This window comes from Protobothrops mucrosquamatus, unplaced genomic scaffold (assembly GCF_001527695.2).
Source record: "Protobothrops mucrosquamatus isolate PMUCROS unplaced genomic scaffold, P.Mucros_1.0 scaffold195, whole genome shotgun sequence".
In the NCBI taxonomy this organism is placed as follows: domain Eukaryota; kingdom Metazoa; phylum Chordata; class Lepidosauria; order Squamata; family Viperidae; genus Protobothrops; species Protobothrops mucrosquamatus.
This window is the reverse complement of record NW_015386551.1, coordinates 161,947-180,628: the sequence shown is the minus strand read 5'-3', so window position 1 is coordinate 180,628 and position 18,682 is coordinate 161,947. Positions and strand designations below refer to the sequence as shown.

Here is an 18,682-nt window from a genome sequence, read left to right as displayed (position 1 = left end):
AAATGAATGAATGTGACTTGATGAAATAAACAAATCTGCAGTGGATTACTGTTTCCTACTTTTGGGGAGTTTTGTGAAGTTAAGGGTTAAATGCATACCCTTGAGGTCTGTAATTATAAATTCTATTCTATCATGCTTATCTAGAGGATAGGATCAATAGTAGTCTTTTTGAACTGAAGCTTTTATATAATATGTTCCATATAAATTTGCATTGGCAAGAACTCTCAAATCCATGGTAAGCCCCTTATAGTATATACTTTCATTTTCTTCAATAAAAGAGCATTCAAATAAACCATATTTAGGATTCTTAGAGTCACTAACCAATAGCTCATCCAACAGCAGTATTAATCTGCCTTTCATTGAGGGAAGATCTTGTTCTGTAATTATCTTGAAGCATATCTCTGTTAAATGCTTCAATGGTATCAAATCATGTGTCCATAAACAACTTCAGAAAGGTTAGAATATTAAAATAGACTCTACACTGAGGATTTTCATCATGGTGCTTAAGCTGCAACTGTGCAACTGTCACATGTCTTGTAATCTTGTGCAGAATGAAACACTATAAGCTCAGAACAATCCAAGTAGCTAGAGTGCAGTAATTATATGTACAAACTGGATTATACATAGGAGAGAGTTTTCCACATTGAGTACTAAAAGCTAAAAAAGCTGCAAATTTTACATCCCACCAAGATCACAAAAGGATCTAGGCAACCTTTCTTGTATATGTACCTGAAATACATGAACTTATAATTCTGAAACACTCAATTGTCTCAGATAGTATGGGTTATGTATTAAATCCTTTTGTCACCATTTATTTTTAGTTCTTCTGTTTATTTTTGAGGAAATTAATGTTTCCTAATGATCTTCCAGAAGACATTATACTGTTAATTGTGAATGTAGAAACTCTACACCAACATCACACGGGAATTGGTCTATATTGCCACAAATATTTTCCTACATTATGCTAATTGGTTGCTTAGTTTTGTTAGTTGGTCTCATTGATTTGAAGTCCAACATGTCTGTGATATATTGCTACTTTTGGGTTGTACCTTCTAACAAAAATTAAAATCCTTTATCTACAGTAGGTTTGGCTGAGCAGAAAAAAAATAGTAAAAGCTGCTTATTAATTGTAGATCTCAGTTAAAATTCCTTCAAGAATTATCAAGGCTGTAGAAGAAAATGTTTCCTTCAAATATTAGATTTTTCTCTAGTACTTACACGTAGCAGTTTGAAATGACAGCAGTGGGCTACCTTAGTGAGTTAACCATTTCTATTTGGAACTTGAAGACATGAAACAGACCTAGTGTACTGCAGGGTGAGTCTTAGGGTGTCTGTAATATCGTAATGATATTCCAAAAATGTTATATTTTTCTAAGTAGCATTCATTAAACTATGGCCTTTTTCCCTCCCCCAGGCTGTTCCTCTAAGTCATTCAAGCTGTACTCTCCAAAGGAGCCCCCAAACGGCAACGCCTTCACCCCCTTTCACTCAGGCACTATGCTGGATCGAGATGTGGGGTAAGCGAAAAGCTCCTTTAGTAGTGCAAAATTGAGATGTTCTTGATCAAAACCAATTAAATCTCAAACCTGTTTTTTAAGGCATAACCTTTAAAGCCAGTGAAGGGTCTTTAAATTCCAGATCAGAAGAGATGAAAGAAATGGGTTCTGAAATACGACAAAAATCATTCATGAGCTGTATGCCAACCTTGATATAGCCTGCAAGCTAACCCAGGTTAACCCAGTTAACCAGTCACTGTCAACCTAATTAGTGTTGGAATTTGTGGGAAGCATTCCAACATGGATTACTTTGGAAGTGAGGTGGGCATTAGAGCTGCTAAGATACAGGAAATAAAATGGTTAATAAGGATACTGTTTTCTTCCCATTGTTGAATCAAAATCAAATACAAAACATTTTCCTTCTTTATTCATATTTAATTTATATTTTTATGTTTTTTCAACTGGCAAAGTGTGTTTGATTTGTTTTTGAATTTAAAATTGGAGAAACACCCTAAAAAAAAAAGACTATCCAGGATACAAAGCAAGTTTTGTTTTTTTGTGTGAGATCCATTCTTGATTGGAAAGAGGATAGGCCAACCATGCAGAGATACTGAAGGTACTATTTTGTGCTGATATAAACTTGTGATTATTTATATTCTCCTGGCACGCTAGTATTCTTAGGAGCACAATTTAAGTATCAGAAGTCTGGAGCAACATGTTTCAAGCGGTAGGAAGTTCCAGGTCAGCTAAACTGTGTGATTGTTGGAAAATGAGTCTACTTATTCAGTGATCCACTGACCTATAACATACTGCTCTTCAATGATGAGGAACCTGAAGATAGATGTGAGTCTAAAAATAGAACAAACTTTCCTGCAGGAATTTTGGGCAGAGATCCATCTCCTCAGTTCTTATAGCCGAGTTAACGACTGACTATGATGTAGGCCAGGGGTAGTCAACCTTGGCTCTTTTATGACTCATGGACTTCAATTCCCAGAATTCCTGAGCCAGCTTAGCTGGGAGTTGAAGTCCACGAGTCATAAAAGAGCCAAGGTTGACTACCCCTGATGTAGGCCATGAGAACTGCCTGCATGTAAAAAGGAGAAGGAAGAACAAGAATCAAAACTGCAGAGCAGGTTCTTGTCAGACAAAACATGCTATCAAATTTGTTGACAGAGCAGGGGGAATCTCCTTAAGAGTAGGAATGGTCAGATTCATCATGCTTGGACAACCAGTTTCTCCTGGCCCAGTCTCCTGAGGAAGGGATGCCGTTTCCCTTTGGTATGATTTCATTACATTCACACCAAGTATTGAGGAATGAAATGAAAATATGTCCTCCCCTCCGAATAAGTTATGGTATATTTTTTAAGCAAAACAGGAACTGTTTATCTGCTTTATTTGCTTCCCCTTTTTTCACTGATTTTTAGTTTTGTTTTTCCTTTTTAAAAGATGCCAAAATACAAGAAAAAGCACAAGGAAAGTATTCTCCACAGATGTTCACTAAGATACAGCACTGTTAAATCACTTCAAATATTCTAAGACAAACTTTCTTTAATTATATTTTGGCTGTACATCAATGATTCTCCATTCATGTGAACTTTGTTGCAATACTTTTGGTTGTGGATTTTGCCAGTAATAAATAGTCAAGCTGATTTCTAATAGCGGTTGAAGCTTAAACAGCCTTCATCTAGCCTGATGTACAGTACATGTGTTTGAGCACAGTGTGATTTATCTACAGCTCTCAGTGTGTTGTAAATTATGGTGATCATAATAATACCCCATAATAATAATACTTCAGTAACTTTGCATTAGACATTATTTGTCTAATCACTGAAGGAGCCTAAGCTAAGAAAAAAAATCTGAAGTGGAAGGTGGACATTGGTGAAGCGTGTTCTCCCCCCCCACCCCCCCACCTTTTCCAAAGTTACTTGTCTGGGATACACTCTGCTTGGTAATGAAATGATTTGACAGGGTTTTGATAAATTAATCTTGTATGGGCTTATTTCTTCGCAGACCAACTCCTATGTATCCACCAACATACCTGGAGCCAGGGATTGGGTAAGATATCATATAAAGTCTGTGTATTTCCTTGTTCAATTTGATGCCCTCCAAATGTGTTGATCCTGCTGGAGGGGAGAGATAAAATTGAAAAAGCTTCTTATAATATTAACTAGAATATAGCTAAATCATAATATTTCAAGTATGATTAAAATGATTTCTTGATTATTTTCTTATTATTTATAAGAAATAAATATAAATAATATCTTATCATTTATTGCTTTTTAATTAATAACAAAAAGAAAATCAGCAAAACAAAGATAATGATGGGGAAACATTGTCAAAGAGAAAAAGAAAAAAGGAAAACAAAGAGTGCTTTAACAGAAAAAAGTGAAAGAAGTACGACAAAGGAAACATAATATGAAATGGTGTTACAACAATAAAGTTATAATTCTATATATACTTGTCTAATGCAAATATTCAAGTATGTATATATTTCATTTAAATGATTATCTTATTCTGTATAAATGCCATTGGGCGATACCTGATAGATGACACTTAATGATCATTAAGTAATTCATCTATAGATGAAGTTAATATTCCCACTTCCGTCCAATGTTTAAAGTTGGGTTTCCCAATTTTAAAAAATCAATTTGCCAGGCTGTTAAACTTCCCTAACTTTCTAACTGATGTAATTGCTTTCAGAGATCCACTGCAACCAGTTGCCAAGTGCCTGAAATGCAGTCATATGATCATGGGGTGGTGCAGCAGTCATAACTTCAAGAACAGATCATAAGTAATGTTTTTCAAGCTTGTGATAACCTCAAATGGTCATTAAGCAAACCGTCCTTAAGTCAAAGACTACCTGTAATTTTCTTCATTTTCTGTAAAGATGTTCTCGGAATTGCAGAACCCCATAGAAATTTTATAAACAATTTATTTTCTGAAAATATTTTCTAGATATATAAAGTGATTTCTTAAACTTTATATTCAGTATAGGAGAATTTAGAATTTCACATTCTAGAGATAATGATGTAATCAAGTCCTATTAATATTTAAAAACTTCAGCCTTTTCCATGTTGTATTAGTGATTTGTACTCATGAGATAATGTACTTGTACAGAGTCCTGTTTAGAAACTTCTAGAGCCTACAAACATGTTTAGTGGGAGCCCTGTCCTGTCCATACCAATAGCTAATGCAGCTTCTGCTGTAGTGCCTCAGTTCAGTTTCAACCACAGTACCAATAGTATGTTCATTCCTAACTTCTCCTTTCATCAAGTTTCTTAGTTCATATATATGCTGAAAAAGTAACTTTACAACCTGTCCTTGCATTTATGACTGTTGCAGCAACTTTGTGATCATGTAATTGAGATTCAGGCACTTCACAACTAGCAGACATTTTTGACAGTAACAGTGTCCTATTTTGTACCAGTTTCTGATAAGCAGAGTCAATGAAATCAATGGAGAAGCCAACTATAAAATTGCAAATTACAGTCACATGATGTCTCGCTTAATTGCGAGTGATTCGCTTAACAACCACAGCAGAAATGTGGCTATAAGTCCATTCTGGTCCCACGATGTCTCGCTTAACGATTGTTGCTTAACATCAGAGTTGCCAGTCCCAGTTGTAGTTGCTAAGTGAGGACTGCCTGTAGTCGTCCTTTCAACACTACTGGAACAATATAAAGTTATTTTGGACCTATGTCATGGATTTCTAGCCTGCAGCCCTATGGTGTCATTTCATAAGTGCCAGTTCTGGCTGGGAGTAAACTTCCTCTTTTGGATGGGCATAAAGTATGCTATTTTTTAATGGCACCCTTCTACCAGGTCAATACTTATTTTTGGCCTTCTAAGGACTTTATAAAAGCTTATAGGTTGTGTGCTCAAATGGGTGGTTGTAACCATCAAGGATTATTATGGGCTGCCAGGCTATCCTCAACAGCAAGACCAGAAACCTTCCTCTGAGACAGGAAAGCTGTGTGTCATTTGCCATTAATAGATGTCTCAGAGCTTTGCTGGGCAGGTGCATAGTCTCCATCTTCACCCCTTATTATAGAGTGGACTTTTGCTTCCAGAACGATGCAGGCTTTATAGAGCTCTCCTCTGGTCATCTTGATGGGCCCAACCATACTCCTAGTAAGAAGTTTGCTAATCAGCAATCTTTCTGAATCACAAGGGCCATAATGAAGAAGAATGGGTACTTATTTGTGCTTCCATTGCTTTGATTGGTCATCTATTAATTCGCCCAGTATGTCTTTTTACCTTGTTAAGTCTGAGGTGATTTGCCTGTTTCTTTATCCCGCTGTGTCCTTGTTCAGAACTGGACGGGTTCAGTGTAGTCCCTTCTGTTAAGGTACACAACCTAAGTGAGCGAATTCATAGATGACCTCTGAAAGAATTGCTGTTACAGGTAAGTAACTAATTTATTTTCTGTTCCATCTGCCTAATAATATTTTTTTTATTTTTCAGCAAAGCTACACATAAGAACCACTTAAAAGTTGTATTTAATTTTTAAAATTCAAATAAGATAATAGGTTTTGTGAAAATCTGGTTTGAAATCACAATAACATCTATGTCCCCCCCCCAATAATAAAACATTTTGCACATCCAGGTTTCCTGGATAAATGTTAGGTAATTGCTGTGGTTGTTTGACAGGAGACACACACCATATGGAAACCAGACTGACTACAGAATATTTGAACTCAATAAGCGGCTGCAAAACTGGACAGAGGTATGTTACTGTGGCTTCTGGATGACTGAATTAGAAGAAATGGAAAAGCTTTGGAGATATACGGTATATATATAGCTATTATGATTGCACAAGAGAGGAAATGGCTGTAGCTATTAATCAGTCCTTGATTTTTATTTAACTTTTGAGAACTGATTTTATTTTAATTTTTTTCTGCATCATTTGCTATTAATAGATGTCTCAAAACAGTTTATAATTTAATAATTAAAACAATAAGTAAAATTAATTAATGAACATGTATGTTAAATGTTTTATAAAAACACATTAGAGTGCTACACAATTGGGGCTCCAAGCATTTGCAATGCTCACGTGAGTGGGGAATGGAACGCCCACGACACTTCCATGAGTGGGGCCCCAAGTACAGCACTTGCACAAGTGGGGCTCTGCGCTCGCACATATGTGCGTGCACCAGCCAGCCACTCTACATTGCCCAGTTGTGAATAGTCCACGGACCAGTAATGGGCCATGGCCCCACAGGTTGGGGAGCCCTGATCTAAAGAAAACATCACTAGTAGATGGATTACTGTACTGAAGCTAGCTGTGCATAAGTGGAGGACCAACCTAAGTTGGTAAAAAATAATTTTGGCCGCAGTGGCCACTTTTTCCTAAAGCAACATGGATAGATCCAGAAGTACTCCCAAACTGTGAATTTAATCATTAACGTGGAATGCTCCCCTTGGACAGATATGCCATCCATTAATAGCACCTTTATCTCTTCTGCTCTTTGCCTATAGGAATGTGACAATCTGTGGTGGGATGCCTTCACCACTGAGTTTTTTGAGGATGATGCCATGTTAACAATCACTTTCTGTCTGGAAGATGGACCAAAGAGATACAGTGAGTCACTTTGAGTTCCATGTCTGGTTGATATATACTATTGTCCTACTTCAGAAATCTTTCATGTATAAAGTCGCAGATGCAAATAGTTATCTGCTTATCTACTGTCTTCTGGAGTAAATCCTAAGGGAACAATTCCTATTGTCATTATGATCTTGGGACCTGGTACACATTTGCTGTAGCTGCATCAGATGCCTCTTTGTCCTCATAGACCGTCACAAAAGGGAATATTCAGAAGAATTCTGAACATTAAATTCAGAAGTTAAGAAAGTTGATTTTTGACTAAGTAATGTATATTAAGGGGTACGATGGCCTAGTGGTAAAGACGTTGCACTTTTTGACTGAAGGCTGGCAGTTCAAGACCCAAGCACTGTGTGACAGGGTGAGCTCCCTTTCTTGCCCCAGCTCCTGCCAGTCTAGGAGTTCAAAAGCATCCAAATACAAGTAGATAAAATAGATACCACTTTGGTGGGAAAGTAACAGCATTCTGTGCACCTTGGTATTTAGTCATGCCTACCACATGACTACGAAAGTGTCTTCGGATAACGTTGGCGGATAACGTTGGCTCTGTCTGTTAGGAAACGGAGATGAGCAACGCCCCCTGGAGTTGGACATGGAAACCTTTACTTTTTTTAACTATACATATGTATTTCTATTTATATATATAGGTCCCTACAGAAACTGTCCTGGCATTCCCGGCAAGCATTTAGCATTTATGATCTTGTATAAGAGTTGTGCTCCCCATTGTGTGTTTTAGAAATTACCATGAAGTTTTCAGTTAGAATACATTACCTTTGAGTGGACAAACAATTTTTAGAAATTATTTTTGTTGAAAATTCCGTGTTCCACCAACTTATTAATTCATTTTTTTGTTCTAAGAGGATTTGTATTACTTAAATAAAAATTATATATCATTAATCACAATACTGTTGGAAGCCCAGTTTATATAAGGCTTCACATTTTTTCCTTTACTCCCCACCTAAAAATCAACATCTGATAAGATTTTCCTTTGGTATTTCTTCCAAAGTGTTAGAAGTAACATTAAAAGGATGCTTAGGGTGTTTGCAAAAACCATTAAATATATCAGCAAATTGATATTGTTCCTATTTTGGAATATTATACTTTGAATAAAATATTCCTAAGGCATTGACAGATTTCTGGACTTAGGAGTCATGCATGCACTTGTCATTTTCTAGAAAGTAGATGGATTATTTTAAGATGGAAAAATACATTATATCTGTTTAGAACAACTTAAAGCAGTTCTGTTATTGTGGAACAAGCATAGTTGAGTATAGATTGCATGTGTTGCATGCAGAAGTCTCAAGTTTAGTCCTGACATTTGTAATTAGGGCTAGGAAAAACCCTGTCTGAAATCCTTGAAAGATACTACAAGATAGTGATGACACTAGATAGATCCAGAAGCACTGTTGAAAATAAAGTTCTTTTTGAGCTACTTCTGTGCTACTCCCCATACTTTTTAAATTAGAGGAATCTAAAAGAAATATAATTAAGATGGGTATGGAGCTTGGCAGCATCAAGGAATGATCAATAAAAACATTATTGTTTCTGAGCAGTACATTCAGGACTTGGGTCTTGGCCTGTTGGCAGTTCCATGTATTGTTCATAATCTTCATAAAAATGCTTTTGCCAATGCTGGTCATGAATGTATACCCCAAAGAATGAAAAGTGAATTGATTTTTATCACCCTTTTCTTCCTGATGTCCAGCAATCGGCCGTACCCTAATTCCTCGCTACTTCCGCAGTATCTTTGAGGGGGGCGCTACTGAGCTGTATTATGTTCTGAAGCACCCAAAGGAATCCTTCCATAACAACTTTGTTTCACTTGATTGTGATCAGTGTACTATGGTCACTCAGCATGGCAAGCCTATGTTCACCCAGGTGAGAGTGCAATGGTGTTTCTCCAGCCCCAGGGCTTACCAGGAGGTGCTTGTGTTGAATTACAGTCTTCAGCATTCTTCACGTATTCTTGTAAAGAGACCCCCTGCTTGGAAAGAAAGAGTTGATAGCTACAAATAGAATTAGAACAAAATTGTGTTACAGTGTATTTTTAAATTTATTTTTATTCTAAAAGAATTAATAAAAATGCAAATCCATATAGCACAATTTTAAATTTAATTTAAATCCAGCATTATTTGGAAATGGGATAGGTAGAAAAACAGAGCCTGGAAATTACATTTTAAAAACCAAGTATTGCAAAACAAGGAATGGAAAGATTTATATTCTTTGCAGACATTCTTTCCAGAGTGCCAACAACCAGATGATTCCAAACAATATAACTCCCTTCTATTCCCCACCATTCAGTTAGAATTAAAGAAGCTTTTTGGATGAGAAGCGAAATGTTTTAAAAAAAACAAGAAAGGCCAGTTGCCTTTTGGAAAAGCACCTTTGGGACAACCAACATCTGTTGAATATTCGCTGAGACATACAGAATATGCAAAGCAAATTTTGTCATTATCATATTACCTTCATTTTAAGAGAACAGGAAATTAATTTCATATCAATCAGTGAAATTGTCTATTGATTTATGAGAGAAGCACATTACATCTGCTATCAGTTTTATTGACAGACCAGGAATTTCTTATTCCTAAAATTTCATTAGAATATGAGACTGGGATCCTGTCAGCTTTCCCAAATTGAGGAAGGGAGGGACACACACACACACACACATACACACGCAGGGACAAAATAAAATTTTGTTATTCTTTTATTTGGTCCAGATGCAATTGCTCTTTAATGGATAGGGATTTTGTAGGATTTTTTTAAGGCTTCTAAACCAGTAATTCTTCTTTATAGAAAGCTGAATAAAGTTAAATTAATGTTACGTATTTATAAAACCTTTGCAATGATTTATTCATTAAATGTATTTATATAACTGGCCATTTCACCATCAAGTGATTCTGGGCAGCTTACAACAAAAGTAAAAACAAAATCTACAAATTAATATTATTATTAATATGAGTGCAAATGTAAAAAGCCACAAGAACTAAAAACAGAATAAAAAATAGAATAGATGAAGAGGAGATGTTAATTAGCCAGTACCAATAAAGGAGAATATTTGTAGCTCAGAGTTGAAACGAGGGGTCCTTGGTGCTCTCTGAGCTTGCTTGCTTTCTTGCAGATGTTTCATTTCCCAAACTGGGTAACATCATCAGTGCTAGTAAGGAGTGCCATTTGCTGTCGGTTTATATTCTGGCGGCTTGCTTGTCAGTATTGGCGGGGGTGGTCTTAGAGATCCTTGGTTGGGATGTTTCCTTACTAGCACTGATGATGTTTGGGTAATGAAATGTCTGCAAGAAAACAAGCAAGCTCAGAGAGCACCTAGGACCCCTAATTAACCAGTGGTCATCTCAATATTTCATCAGTCCCCTGGGCTCCCCAGACTTGTTAACTCAATCTAAACCCGAGGAACCTCAAGCTAAAAAGCATGAGGTCAGATTTACTTTGGAAATGAATGTTTCTGTCAGATAAAGCAACAATTCTTTTAGGAATGTAGTCTGAAATTATAATGACTTCTATATCCCATGTTTTAATTTTAGATACCAAAGAATGAGAAACCAGGAAATAATCTAACAAAAGGCAGTTATAAGAAAAGAAAAGTATATGCCTGCTGGGAAATATTAATAGAATGTCAGATATTCACTAAATGAATTTCAGATGTGATCTAATACAATAGTATGACTCTGGGGATATAATTTGAGTAGTGGGATGCTATAATCTAAAAAGCAGTCAAGAATTTGATTCTATTATATGGCCCATAGACTTTATATACAAGCATTGAAATAATTACTTAAGAGAATACTCACTTGGATCTCATAGCCCTTTACATTCTTCTTGTCCAGGTGTCTGTGGAGGGCCGCCTCTACTTGGAATTCATGTTTGATGACATGATGAGGATAAAGACATGGCACTTCAGTGTCCGGCAGCATCGGGAGCTTATTCCCCGTAGCATCCTTGCTATGCATGTAAGTTCAGAGTTTAGTAATAGCCCCTGTTTAGATGGGGTTTAAATATTTCTGCTGTGTTTATGTGTTGATGCAACATATTTTTGTTTAACTGTTTTATTTCTGCTTCTAACATTTTCTCTCCAGGCGCAAGATCCCCAGATGTTGGACCAGTTGTCTAAAAATATTACTCGATGTGGACTTTCAAACTCCACACTCAACTACCTCCGAGTAAGTGCCTTTCTTCAGCACCTATGAAACTAAGAAATAGGTTCCTTGGTATTTCCACCTTTGGACAGAAACAGAATTAAAAATGCCATTTGGATGATAATGTAGAGTAGTGACAGTACAGAAAGCTGTTAGGCATTTTGTTCTATATTACTGTGATAGGATAAAGGACTGAATCATAGCTGTATCTCCCAAGACCATTCACTAGGGGTGTATAGAGAACAGAAAATGTGCTTTGCTTCAAGTCTGAAAAAACAAATTGTGTTCTGGAAGTTCTAGGAAACTATTTTGGATGAACCATGACCGGTGAAAACAAAGTCTGCAGGAATCTCAGAGTGGTTGTACAGGGTAACTAGGGTAAAGCTGGTACACACAAAATCAGAGAATCATAGGGTCTGAAATGACTTTGGAGACTTTGCAGTTCAGCTTCCTACCCAGAGCAGGAATCCTCAAATCATCCCATCTAAATAGCTGTCCAACTTCCTTTGAAAATCTCAGCAATGGAGCACCCGTGATTCTAGGACACAGTTGTAATGGGATGTGGGAAAGACCTTGGGAACCCAAGCAAAGAGACTGCTGCCAAGGAAACAGTCAGATAAGAGACAGTCTAGCCTGCAACTGGATAGTGGGCAGTGTAAGAGGCTCAGAAGAGACCCACCCTAGTTTTTTGGGCTATGAAGGAGATGAGGGGAAGGAAAGATTCATCTGTCCCTTATGTGGAAAAACTTGCACCTGAGCTGTTCTCCACAATCCTACCCACACTAGGAGGAAGAAAGCATACAGGAAAAGTACATCTCATATGTTTTGCAAATTCAGATTTGATTAAACATATTTAGCATGAAAGTCAGTTTGCTGCATTATTTCTAGTGAAAGCTTCACAGGTGCTCCAGGCAAAACATTTTTAGTATTTGGATTGCTAGCAGTCAAGAAAAGCCTGTGAATTCTAAAGGTAATTTGAAGTTCATGTATAGAAATTGCTATCCAGCTTGATCCCAACTAACACGGAAAGACTAAGATTGAAGCTGGAGAGCTGCCATAAGTCCCTCCTTAGCCATGAAAGACAGCTGGGTGACTTCAGGCCAGTCCCTCTCAGCCCAACCCACCTCACGGGGTTGTTGTGCAGAAAATAGGAGAAGGAAGATGTGTTAGATTGTAAAAATAATAAATAAATACAAGTATGTAAATCAATCAATCTATCTATCCACCTTCCATCTCACATAAATGATTATCCTTTTAAAACATACAGCCATATAAGAGAAACATAGGCAAAAACAAAGTTAAAAACAGAAGCAGAACAAAAAAAGTTTAAAAGATGGAGGAGTGCTCTCAAGCCACCAACCATATCCAGGGTTGCGTGCCACTTTTAGATCCAGTTGCCAGGTGACAGACTCCGATCTTAATGCTTTTCCGGAAGCCTATAAGAGTGGGCACCCACGACCCCTGTGGGGGCAGTGATGGAGAAGGCATTCTTCGTAGACTCTGCCAATCAAAACTATTTAATCAGTGGTGTCTGCAACATACCCTCCTGTGTAACTGGGTGGGACAGGTCAGTGTAACCTGGTCCCATACCGTGAAGGGCTTTAGAGGGAATAATCATGTTGAATTGTACTCAGAAGCAAATAGGCATCTTATGCATTTCAGTAATAGAAGCATCACACGCACAATTCTAGGGGTGCCCTAAACTGCCCACACCACCACATTCTGTGCTAGCTGCAGCTCCCAGGTACTTTACAAAGGTAGTCTCATGTAAAGCACATTGTAGTAGTCTATATGGGAGATGACTAGAGCATCAGTAACTCAGAGAAGAACTTCTCAATTCAGGAAGGAGCATAACTAGTTTACAATACAACGTTGACCAAAGGCCCTCCTAGTCATGACTGTCCACCTACTCCTCAAGCAGGATTCATTAGTCCAGCAGGACCTTCAACTCACACACTTGTTTGGTCTGGGACAGGGCAACCCTATCCAGGATCATGGGTGGCAAGTACTAGAATATAGAGGACCCCCTTGCCCACAGCCACTCTGTCTTACCAGGGTTCAGTTGAAGCAAGTTGTTCCCCATCCAGATCTCCAAAATCTCCAGGCACTGTAAAAGGGCATCGATAGCATCACCCAGGACATGACTGTACAAGGTATCATCCATGTACTGATGATGATAGCACAGTCCATGGTGACAGATGAGCTTCATATAGATATTAAAAAGGAGAGGAGAGAGCACCAAGCCCTGAGGCACCTCACAACGGGTGCTGTGGGCTGAACCTCTCGCTTCTTACCAAAACTGATTTGGGATTGGCCTCAGAGAAAGGTGAATGTTCTTTATTTTTTTAACAATATTCTTTATTGTTCTTTATTGATGCACTTTATTATTCTTTATTGTATGTCCCAAGTATCAGGCACTAAGAAATTGTTTTGTCAGAATGTCGGTGTCCATATCTGGCCAGGTTCAAATCAGTGTCTCGAAATCAATCTATGGCTCCAGGAGGATTCCATCTGGATTGTCTTCTATCTCAGAATTTCTCTCTCCTCTTCTTCCTAACAGCTGTGTGTAATCCTAGAACCAATGCAGGAGTTGATGTCTCGACACAAGACCTACAGTCTCAGTCCTCGGGATTGCCTCAAGACGTGCTTATTCCAGAAGTGGCAACGTATGGTGGCGCCCCCTGGTGAGACTTTTGAGCGGTAGGGAAGACTATCCTATGCGCTGACCAGTAAATCAGATGCATTTCCAACCAAGCCCACCTGAGGGCAGCAGGGCATTGGCTTCCTGCAGCTGGAATGCCTCAGAGCTTTGATGAGTGCTATCCTGTGCTAAAACCCTATCTCGGAAACTATAGCACAGGACGTAAACATGAAAGTGGAAATCAGGGTGGAAATGTAGATTTGCTATAAAGTTTGAATAAGGCAGCATATAAATTTATGAATAAATAGTGGGAAGTATTTATTCATTTATTCAGGTCTTGCTTGGAACATGCAAATTTACAATTTGCCTATGTTGAAACAATTGGGAACGTTAGATTACTTTTACTGAAGGCAAGATATCTCACCAAATATTATTTCACAAACTCCTTCGTAGCTGAACCGGCACGTCAGCAGCCTAGTAAGCGCCGGAAAAGGAAGATGTCTGGAGGTAGCACCATGAGTTCCGGCGGAGGCAATACCAACAATAGCAACAGCAAAAAGAAGAGCCCAGCCAGCACCTTTGCCCTCTCCAGTCAGGTACCTGTAAGCATCCCCTTTTCATTTTTTCCTGTCCTTTTAACCTGAGAATTCCTTGGCCTGGGGCCATGTTTCATGCAGCTGAAGCACTCCCCAAAAGGATGGGTGATGCTTCCTACAACAAACCTGGTAGAATTCAGGCTTCTAGGAGTCCTCCAAGCCAGATTCAGGGAACTTCCCTAAGAGTTAAGGAATAAGGTCATGTCTGAGTTTATAAGCCAGCCAGAATTGATCTCTTATCTAGAAATCTATTCTTGATTTTCCCTCAGATGTCCTTTTCCAGCAACCTGGTTTAGAAAGGGAAAGCAGCTTAGTTGTTGCTGTTAAATGAATATCAGGAATCCTTGCTAATCTATTGTAGATGTCCCAGAGATATTTATCTTGATTATGCCCATCCTATTTTACAAAGTAAAAAGGATTAGTATAATTCCTTAATGTAGCTCATTTGAAGGCTGTTAGGGCCAGAGTCTCATTTTTTTGTGAGTAGGAAGAAACTCAGACTTCTTCCTCTTAACAATAGGTTACAATAGGCCTTGAACCATTCAGGTGGGAATTGAGAGGAGACTGTGATTCTCCAGTATCCCAGGGCATCTACTGATTTATCAGATGCTGTTTGCCCAGATACAGTAGAAACAGATAGTAACATTGTTTCAAGTCCAGAGGGGGATAATGTTTGAAGAGAATATTGAAACCTTCCCAAATAAGGTGCCATCTAGAATGTTCTATGCCACTCCTAGTTGTTGAATTGCAACACATCTGGAAGGTGCTAGATTAGGAAAGGGTGAGTAAAGGCTGAGACTAATTTTGATCCCTCATTCTAGGAGGGTGGGAGAGAGGTCCTTGCTGTTGTGATAGCTAGCTCCCTTGAACATTGTGATATGGGTCAGGGCAGTCTCCACCTCGATTATGTTTCGGGACCCTCTTCCCTCCTCAGGATGTGATGGTGGTGGGCGAGCCAACCCTGATGGGTGGTGAGTTTGGCGACGAAGATGAGCGCCTTATCACTCGACTGGAGAACACACAGTTTGACGCTGCCAATGGCATTGATGATGAGGACAGCTTCAACAACTCTCCCGCGTTGGGCGCCAACAGTCCCTGGAACAGCAAGCCCCCTTCCAGTCAGGAGAGCAAGTCTGAGAATCCAACGTCGCAAGCATCACAATAAAGCCCCCCAAACAGTGCCCAGCCGGGCCTATATTTGACTTGGCTGGTGTCCCATGGACTGAGTCGAAACCATTCTACCTGGACAATTGTGAAGAAGAGTGGCTGGCCAACAAGGTATCAAGGCCTATGAGCACTGCAGCGCCTGCCTGCCTACAGTTAACCTGGCCACGATTCCCTGCTGTCTGCACTCTTGGATGTCCCCTTTAGGGCAGAATTGGAACAGTGGGCTTTTAGTCCCAGCAGAATTTTAATTCCTTCTTCCCTGTCAATGCATCCAGCGCCCTGGATACCACAAGCTACACTGTTAGGGGGTGGTATTCATAGCAGTCCCTTAGAGCCTCCAAACTTTGGTGGATCAGCATGAAGTACTTTGGGAGGTCACAGGACTGAGTACTTAAGATGGGCAGGAAAAATCTGGTCTAAGCCCCCTTCTATCATTCAGTTTCATATAAGGGGCATCAAGAAAGTTCCATTTTAGCAGGAGAGTCTTAGAGTCTTGTGGACAATGTCATGACTCAAATTGGTGCAGCTATGATTTTTGTGGGTTGAATTTTAAGCAGTTCATCTTGACTGTCTTAGAGCTGGCAGAGCAGTAATTCTGCTTTGCCTGAAGAACCCAGAAAACCAATATGGCAGGAGATTATATGGGGTTTTAAATTTTCTGGAATGCATTATTAAAATATTCTGCAGTTACCTGGAAGGGCACTTGTCCTTTTAGTCATATCCTTAGGCATGGGCTGTTTTGTCCCAACCTGCTCTTAAAGGAAATTGCAGTCCTCGTACATACCCCGCCCTCAGTATTTTGGGCTTTTTTAAAGAAATAAAATAAAATTGTAAGTTTAAAAAAAAATCTGCCCTCCCTCCCTATTTCCCCCCAATCCTGATTTTTGTACAGGCTTGTCTACTAATTGGGAGTCTTAGTTTTTGTATACAGTTCTGAGAGCTTCAAACCAAGGAGAGACTTTGCAAACTTCCTTTATACACTCCTTTGAGGACAGCATGGCTGCCCCCCTCCCCCCTTCCCGTGTAATTTGTGTGTGCTGCTGTTCCTGCTCCACCCTCCCCTACCATATCCCTCCCTTTTCAAATTTGTGTACCTTGTGCTTGTATATTTCTGCACTGTATGCTGTGTGTATGATGCTGTTCTTTCACTGTGTTCTCACTAAGGCAGCCGCTACCATTACCAGTGGTGGTGGGGGAGGAGTTGATTGTGATGGGCGTCCTTCTTGGGAGGCAGGACAGTTCAGAGGGCACTGTTACCAATTTACAGCAGTGCAGAACCACAGGAATGGGGCTGTGGCATCTGGGGAAGCAATAGACCCACATTTTGCAAAGGGAGTGTACTTGTTTCTTCTCTTTATGGCACGGTCTCTAGGAAACCATTGCCCAGCCAGACACGTCCATTTTTATTTGAAGTGCTGGTACTAAATCCAGAGGTAGCAAATCCACCTACTTACCTTTCTACCTTCCAAAGTTCTTCCTTAAAGCCTAGGTTTATCCTGTACATCTTGGAGAGAGAGAAAAAATGCTTTAATTATGTCACAGAGGCCTCAAAATTGCCGTGAGTGAGGCATGATTTTCCATTTTTGAGAAGAGTGCAAAAATAAGAGATTTTGGCCACCTCATGGCCCAGACTGATTGTGAAGGTGATTGCATTTAGAGAGACAAAGGCTGCACTGTCATGGCACAATACTCTTTAACCTAACTTAGGCTATTTCTTCAAGATGATTTCTATCTGCAAAGATTTTTTTTCCCCCTTTGCAGCATTATTGTCATCAGTTTGCCTAGGGCTGCTAGTTTTGACCATGATTTGTCTTAACGCTGTGAGAAGAATTTCCTTTCAAGTCATGCTCTGGAATCCTAGATATTCTCTACTCTGATGGAACCCAGTTGGATGAACCTGAGATATATTCATGGCGGTTTGGTCACTTTTGTATTACTGGGCCCAGGTCCTTCCCCGTGGGCAGGTAATTATAGCAGCTAGTAGTGTAATTTACAAGGGATTGGGGTTTTTTCTGTTTCGTTTCCTACTTCAAAATAAGAATGTCACGTTCTCTGCTGCTGTGGCTCAGCATGTAGTGATGACGTTTACTCTTGTCAGCTCTCTCCACCTTGTCCCTTTCCACTTCCCTAGGGCACTGTAAAGCTTTTTTTTTTTTTGCATAGTTTGTGCCATTTATGGTCATGTATGGTACCAATAAAACAACTTTTCGGTTTGGTGCTCTCCTTCCAGTGTCATTTCTCATCTGGATCTTGAGAAAGGGGATCTGTCCTTACACGCAGGTTCTAGTCATCAGAATTCTGTGATTTAGGCTGAGGTAAACAGCTGATATGGTGGAATTCAAGGGCTAATACTTGTTCTCTGCTGCCAGCATCTCCCAGTTTTAAATTGTGGTCCTTGTTTCCTGCTTCCCTTTCCATTTCTAAACAACTCTGTGTGCTGATATAAGGCATTCTGGAATCTGTGCACCAAGCAACTGAGAAATCTTGAGCCCATCAAAGGGAACAGAAAAGTTTCTGCAGCTGAAGAAAGTATTCTTGTGTGTAAAGGGGAAAGAAAAATATCACAAAGAAGCCTGAGCCGTACCATTCCTATATTTGCAGGCAACCAGGCAGTTCGCAGTCCAAATATGGTTGCATTGTCAACTGTTTGACTAACATAAAATAGGGCAAACAAATTTGATAGAAATCATGAATGTCATGGAAAATGAGTTGGTTTGGTAGTTGGAACATTTTATCTTCAAATAGCAGAGTCCCTTATTACTGATTCAGTCACCCATGTCACATTGGGTAAGGAGGTGGGGAGAAAAGCTAGCCATGTGCCTAGTCTTGGCAGTGCATGAAAAGAGAGAATGATACCTGAAATAGTTCTGTCTCACTAGCCAAGGGAACTTTAGCACTATATTAGCCTGCATCTTCCCTTCCTCCATTTTATAAGATCTTAATACCTGTGTCTTTCAAAACTATTGTAATCTTATGCCATATTTCATTCTTGGAACCAGACTTTGCAACATTAAAGAGACACAAGGCTTTGG

General features: G+C 39.2%; 1 protein-coding gene across 2 annotated transcripts; it reads left to right on the top strand.

The window, feature by feature from the left end:
• Positions 1 to 1,389: 1,389 nt before the first annotated feature.
• On the top strand, positions 1,390 to 16,459 carry LDB1 (LIM domain binding 1). Of its 2 annotated transcripts, none has more exons than XM_015813792.1 (10): positions 1,390 to 1,517; positions 3,507 to 3,551; positions 6,147 to 6,222; positions 6,975 to 7,077; positions 8,804 to 8,976; positions 10,938 to 11,060; positions 11,187 to 11,270; positions 13,807 to 13,930; positions 14,341 to 14,483; positions 15,418 to 16,459. In XM_015813792.1, the coding sequence occupies exons 1-10, from the start codon at positions 1,393 to 1,395 to the stop codon at positions 15,646 to 15,648; spliced, it is 1,227 nt and encodes a 408-aa protein (XP_015669278.1). In that variant the 5' UTR covers positions 1,390 to 1,392; the 3' UTR covers positions 15,649 to 16,459. The 2 variants fall into 2 exon arrangements, with proteins under 2 accessions (XP_015669278.1, XP_015669277.1); XM_015813791.1 differs by having other exon boundaries at positions 14,341 to 14,489.
• Positions 16,460 to 18,682: the final 2,223 nt, after the last annotated feature.